The sequence below is a fragment of the Mastomys coucha genome, unplaced genomic scaffold (genome assembly GCF_008632895.1).
Source record: "Mastomys coucha isolate ucsf_1 unplaced genomic scaffold, UCSF_Mcou_1 pScaffold7, whole genome shotgun sequence".
NCBI lineage: Eukaryota > Metazoa > Chordata > Mammalia > Rodentia > Muridae > Mastomys > Mastomys coucha.
In genome coordinates this window covers 31,412,001-31,419,405 of record NW_022196913.1, presented here as the reverse complement: position 1 = coordinate 31,419,405, position 7,405 = coordinate 31,412,001, and the positions used below count along the sequence as shown (strand labels likewise).

The window sequence follows — 7,405 nt, the reverse complement described above, 5'->3', positions numbered from 1 at the left end:
CTTGGGGTCTGTGTCTCCTTGCTGACTGTTCCCGGCTTAAGAACTCACCGGAGAGAAGATGGCAGCTCCTCTCTTGGATTTTTTTTTTTTTACATCTATTTTTTCTTCTAGTTCCAGGTTTCCCCAACTTTTTGATACCTCTGCTGTCACCGCTCTCTGTGGAATCCTAGCCTCCTGATTCCCTCATGTATACATTACCCTTGATTCATTGTTTTTTCCTAGAATGCTTGTTATTTAGCACATGTCAATGAAATTACTAATATATTATCAAGCCTTATCCTTTTATTTCCTATCAGCCCCCCAATCCAACAAACCTTCAAATTACACTAATACTTTTATTTTTCAGTTCCTATGGCATTGTTTTCTTTTTTCAAATTGTGATGATTTTCCACTTCCTTATAGAATAAATACTCTCCAAATTCTGTAAGTCATCCTATATAATGTAAAACTAATTCTTGCTAGAATTTGCCCATTATAACAATGATGCATACAAAAATGAGTTATCACATACTTGTTAAAGAGCTCTGTGATGTGTCTCTAAATCTTTATCATCATGCCTGTATTGCGTATAACATAAAATATTCTAGATTAATGCCCTTCCTATTTTATTGACTTATATTTCATTAGATCTTCATTACTGCATCAAAAAGTCATAACTGGTACACAAATCTAGATAACTTCAGTTATCTTGTTGTCTTTGAAACATTTCGTGCCTTCTGTAGCATCATCTGCTATATTAACTTTAATAAGGTAATTTGCATACTCATGAAAACTTATTTCACAGGTTCAGCTGAAACTTCCAGAATTTTCCTTCCTTTTTGTCCTTGTGGAGACCCCAAACAAAAGTACCTGATTCTCAACAGAATATAATTTCAATCCTAGTTAGTAATAAACTTGACTTATAAAAGTACTGTGTCATTAATTTTCATTTGCTCTCATGTTCATATTCTGAGAAAGCTACAGGTGTTGATATGCAGAATGAGGAGAAAGGCAGAAACATCCTAAGAACAGATGAGTGTGGTTTCCCTCCCCTCTGCTCCGAAGCTGTTTCCGGGAAAGAATGCCATGACAGGCCTGGGGCTGAGGCCACCCACCTGTGGTGCAAAACTCTAACTGCAGCTCCTGAGATCAAAGACTGACAATCAGCTCACTTATGCATCTGAAGTCCTCCTTGCTGGCTAAACAGACTGTCAGCGTCCCTTCGTCCGGTCTCAAGTTTATGTTAAAAGCACGAATGTTGTGCTTTCGTTTTTGCTGTCTGCTATATAAACACACTGCACCCTAAGTAAAGTACACCTTGATACATCTTCTTGGTGTCGGTCTTTCTTTGCTCCCCACCTGCTTATTTTCACGGGTCCAGTTTATTTCCAGTCCAGGGCAATCCACGGGCGGAACACTACAGATGAGATCTGTCTTCCCTGCTGTGTGATGTAAGAACTGGATGAAAAGCAGGGTCTGAGATAACTTGAGCAAAAGAGGAAAAGTCAGCACCAGAGTGACCTGCACCTGTGGAATCTGTCTGAGATGGTGCTTTGGACGAATGTGGTTGAAAAAAATTATTGGAGGAATATGGAGACAGCTCCTACGTATATCCTAATAGGGTTCTGCAATGTTTAAAATCTATAGTACATAGGGAGACTACACTTGTACAGTTTTTGTCTTGCTTTTCATTAGACTGAAAGCACAGCCTATCTCCAAATTTCTATCTTCTTGGGCAATTAGATTTACTGGTTAACCATGATCTTTTGCTTTGCATGCAAGTTCACCCATCTTGATCTTTGGTTTTATAATAAGGTAGCAAGTGTCTTATTGTAAAACCAAACTTCTAAGTTTGGAAAGTTTTCACAGGAATATCACAGTACCATAGATCAATTTTATATTAAATGGACAAAGGAATGTATGACATGTTTTAATTTTGGATAGGACTTGTTTTTATTCTTCTCTCATACAAGGCATCCTGACTACAGCTTCCCCCTTCTCCATTATTCAAAGTTCCTCCCTTCTTCCCCAGATCTACTGCCCCTCTGTTTCCATCCAGAAAAGTGACGACCTCCCAGGTTTATTAAGAGCATAGCAAGATGCAATAAGTCTAAGCATAAGCTGTCATACCAAGGATGGATGATGCAACTCAGTAAGAGGAAAAGGGTCCCAAGAGCAGACAAAACAGTCATGCACACACACACACACACACACACACACACACACACACACAGACACACACACACACACACACATACACACACACACACACACACACACACACACAGACACTTTTGCTCTTAGGAGTCCTACAAAGATCTCATTTCTGAAGAATCTTTTTATTTTTTAAGGAGCAATTCATTATACACATATATGCATGCAAAAGATAAAACTCAAAGAAAGAAAGCATTGATGATCTGGATTACCAAGGACCATCATAGTAGTAGCTGGATGTGATTAGCAGTTGTTGTTATGGATGATGCTACATTTTAGGGCCTCAAGATAAGTGGCAATTTTGTCAGTGTCACTGTCCAGGCAGTGGAGTAGGTTACTAAGAGCAAAGTGGCGGGTATCTTCATCAGCAGACCTCACATCTGCCAGTCCCATCCAAGCAGGGTAGATGTTTTCTTCAGCTCCAGGATGAATCTAATCAGAAGAAGAACTTGTGTTATTTGTAGTAGTCAGTTTTTATGCCTTCTTTGTGTGTGTGTGTGTTTGTGTATGTGTGTGTGTTTGTACATGAATGTCCATGTGTGTCCACATGTGTGCACATTAATTTGAAGGTAAGAGGTGAACTGGGATAGTTTTTTTGATTCCTTGTGCCTCTCCTGATTTTAAATTTTCTATGGACGTAAGTTCTTTTCCTTTACCAGAGATTTATATATTTCCAGGGATTATACTTCTAAATCCCCACTATGGGAAACAATCAGGATGTTAAATGAATAAGAAGATTGATTAATTAATGGAAAAATAAATAAAAAGTAAAAATAAAAACAAAACATAAACCACCATTTCCAATTTTTGATGTAGATACAGGGAAGTGAAATCAGCCGTTAATGTTTACAAGGAGGCTCTTAAACATTGCTACATTTCCCCAGCCCCAGCCCATATTCCTTATAATTTTGAACCAAAGTCTGGGGAAATGTTAGGAATAAAAGTTTTCAGTCAAAATCAAGGCATTGATCAAGTGAGTGTAAGATTGAATGTGTTTTGTGATTTCTGGTGTATGAATTTCCCACTGAAAACCTTAAAGAATGTCGGAGTTGCCAACAACTTTTTACTTTTTTATTTTTATTTTATTTTATTTTATTTTTTTCCAACAACTTTTTACTGTCAAAGTTGTGAATGTTGGAAGCCTAAATGTATCTCTTTTGAATTAAGTATCCCTAGATTCATTTCTCATCACAACAGAATACCACTTTCATGAAAAAAAGAGACAAAGAAACTTAGAAGAAACACTCACCCTGACAAGGATTGCCTTGATTTCTTCTAGAAATTTTTGGTTTGTTTCCTCCACTTCTATGACTTTCAACAGTATGGTCTTGCAGGCTCCTTCAAGAGTAGCCAGTGCACGAACAAGTTGTTTCAAAGGGTGGTACCAGGCTCTTGAAATGCTGATCATCATCTTCAGAAGGACATCTGACTAATCAATGATCATTGAACATCAAGTTAAAATAAGTGAAATACACCAAAGTATTTCATGTGGTATTTGCATAATCATGATTAACTATAATACCTAGTTGTTTTAATGAGTGTATGGAAAATGTTTTGATACATCACACATCATAAAAATGGAAATTTTAATCCACAGAACTATAGTTTGCTAAAATAAAAGAGATTAGATCTATTTTGGGGGGGGGGACCAAATTGATCTTATTTTGTTTTTCATCTACATCCTATCATGTATCTTCATGTGATCTTTTCTACTTGGCTATTTCTCTTGTTCATAAGAAATCATAGCTTTGTTGACCCTTTGTGGTAGGTGTCCACAAGACTGGATTCAGATAAAAAGACACTAGTATTGTCAGTGTCAAATGGGCCAAATCATTTTCGTATCAAAAAAATCAAATTACTCACTCATATTCACATGGCATTTTTATATTATTCTATGAGATTAAAAAATACAACAAAGAAACCAACACATCAAAGACTTTTACTGATTGACATTCCTTTCTTTCCCTGGCCTTTGGCAGAGAGCACATTTATTGGCACATCCACTGAAAGAACAGTGGTACAGCATTTCCTCTAACAACATTGATGTAAAACTCATTGGACTCTAGAAACACAAATATCTTTCCTGATAGAGAGTGTACACACATTATCAAGAACCTATGTAATATCTCTCTCCAATTTAAGATACTTGCTGTGTTGTCTCTTAGCAATTACAGTGGTAACTAAATTAGACCATGAAGAGGAATCCAAAGAAACACTGTACTACATTTGTGTAAAGAACATCAAAGTAAGAAGCCAGACCAAATTGTGATGGCAGAGCAGGTTGCTGGGAGCACTGTGACATGATGATTAAGAATGATATCCTGAGGTGAATGAAGCACAATTCACATTATTGCTCACCATGCAAGTGATGTGATAAGTTCTGTGTAATCCTTTGGTGGTTTTCTTTATAATTTTACTAATGATACTTTTGTTAGAGGACTTTTGTGAGGATTAAAAGGATCAATGCCAATTTGAAGTGTCTAGATTTAAGAAAGTTTCCTCTTTTCTCCTCTTCTTCCTTCATTATATCACATTTTTAATAATGGCAATAGTTTCTGTCTAGGTGGTAGATACTATTAATTAAATAATAGAAAATGTATGATATGTTTGATATATGTATACATATTAAGTTTAGTTTGAATTATACTGAATTTTGTTCTGAAAGTAAGTCAGAGTAGATTGAAAACAACTACACATTAGAGCTTCAAAGATATGTAGCCCCTTATCAAAACAAAGGTTAATCTGAAGCACATGATACTGTATAAGTGCAGCCTCTTGTTTAGCTGATTTTCAATTGTAGCGGAAAAGAAGGCAGACCAGTCAGGGAGGAATGCATATGGAATGGAAAAACAAACAGAAATAGGTACTGTACCTCAAAAATGAAATGACATACTGGTCAGTTAAGAAATATAATGTGAGTGGAGAAGCCTTTTTATTATAATAAATGCAACTGTATTTGCATCTCTTCTATATGTGTGAATGAATGCATACTTACCCATGCATGTTCAACTAGGATTACAGTAAGTACAATCCTACAAGCATGGCACTGGTAAAAACAAACAAATAAACAAAAACTATCCTGATTGTGGGTCACTTAAAAATTTAATACAGTCTAAGCTAGCATTACTTTTAACTTATAATATAGTGACATTATCATGTTATTGTTTATTGACTCTTCATTCTTCTGCATATTATTGTGGGATATGCTATGTCCATTCTTATAATGTACCTAACCTACAGCACAGTAAACCCTATTTGTTTCTTCAGCAGTTTTGATGACAACCAGGAATGAAGATTTACTTTTGTCTGTTGGATTTGTTCATTGCTTGCAGGAGTAGCAAGTAAAGTAGTGTGACAGGTGCTGAAGTTCCTCGCTTTGTACCCAAGACTATGGACAAAATTTGCATCCTGGAAATAATAAAACATTTCAACTTATTGGCATTTCAAAATTAAATAAGTGCACTATGATAATTACATAAATTATTATATATGTACAGTTTACAAAAATAAGCATTACATAAAAATTGAATTAAACTTATAGTTTCCTTTAGATATACAATTTCATTTACAATACTATCAGTCCAAATCACTAAGGGTTTTAAGTGTCTTACTTATAATGAACTAAATGATATAGAATAATGTATCCATATCTATGTATGTATCTATATTTCAATGTTGGTCTAAGTTGATATATTCATTTTAAATATACATTGTAAAATTATAACTCACAATTACCACTGAGTTTCTACTATGACCATATCAAGTTGATGATAAACTTACAAGGCAATTGTTATGGTGGAGTCAAAATTAATTATAAAACTCAGAGTACAACACAAAGGGCATAAAGATAGATTGTAATAGCCAGAGAAATTGAAAATATGTGGTGAAATTGTGTCTCCTAGAAATGTCAGGTTAGTTATACACATGATACCACAACAAAATGGCTGTCTTATTTATACTTGAACAATAATAAAACCATCAGACATGCTAAAAGCTAAAGTGTTGGAATCTCAGGAGCTTCCACCCCTGGACAAAGAACTCCTGACTATGAATAGAAGTAGAGTTCCCTAGGATGAAACTCTGAGTCTTTTACTTAATTGTAAGACAGCAAAGCAAAATTAAATGTACTCAACAGGATGTATGTGTATATACATATATACACACATATATATGAGCCTTTGTATTATCTATTAATATATTTATATTCATATATACTTGTTTTATTTTTACTTATATTTATATATTCATCTATATTTAAATATATAAAATATAAAATATTATCATATATATATATATATATATATAATCACAACCATGATCATAAATTTAAAAGACATTAATTTAGGATTTGGGATTTTTTTTATATTTGTTTTTTTGTGATTTGGGATAATTAAGCAGAACAAATATGGGGAATATAGAGAAAAGAAAGGAAATGGGGGGAGTGATATATTTTAACTAAAATAAAAATATCTAGGAATGTTTTCAAGAAAACATTTAATAAATAAGTGAATAATTAAGTGTATTATTTAATGTCTATATATGATCAACTGAAGATATGTAATACTTATTACAAATAATCATTGAATTTGTAATGCCAAAGATACAGGAAATTACCATCTCTCACACTATGTGTTGGGGCAATGTAATCATTACCTGCGTTTTCACAGTGGTAAAATTTTATTCCCCACTGAAGCTATACAGAATAAAATACTATAAAAGAAGAGACAGGGTATCTCAAACAGTTTAACTCTGTGACCTCATTTAAAAGAATCATATTTGTGTGATTCACTCTTTATAGCAGGGATACTGTGAAGTTAAAGACTGTGAATGAACCAATGGGACCAGGCACACAGGAACTCCACCAGCCCAGTGACTTGGGTTCCTTTCAGTCTGTCTGGGCCGGGGTCCAGAGTAGACCTTGGGCACATGCTCCGCAGCCAGTCCCACAACACCCAGAGGAAGCTCCACTCCCAGGAGCTCTGACACACCCAGGATCAGAGATGAGCAGGAACCAACATCTGTACCAACACTGGGAGTAACCATGTCCAGCGGGACCAGGCACACAGGAACTCCGCCAGCCCAGTGACTCCGGTTTCTTCCTGGTCTGTCTGGGTTAGTGTTCTGAGCAGACCTTGGGCTCAAGCTCTGCAGCCAGTCCCATAACTCACAGAGAAAGCCACACTCCCAGGTGATTTAACAAGCCCAGGATCCC

The 7,405-nt window shown here is 35.5% G+C and overlaps 1 protein-coding gene across 1 annotated transcript in view; it reads right to left on the bottom strand.

Annotated features, from left to right (window-relative positions):
• Positions 1–2,306: 2,306 nt before the first annotated feature.
• The window catches only part of LOC116082394 (prolactin-like), a 12,900-nt gene continuing 7,801 nt past the window's right edge, over positions 2,307–7,405 (bottom strand). Inside the window, exons 3-5 of the mRNA XM_031359278.1 lie at positions 5,494–5,601; positions 3,443–3,622; positions 2,307–2,625 (exon numbers count right to left, since the gene is read on the bottom strand). Coding sequence (XP_031215138.1) covers positions 2,437–2,625; positions 3,443–3,622; positions 5,494–5,601 — 477 coding nt within the window. The 3' untranslated portion in view covers positions 2,307–2,436. The remainder of the gene's footprint in view (positions 2,626–3,442; positions 3,623–5,493; positions 5,602–7,405) is intronic.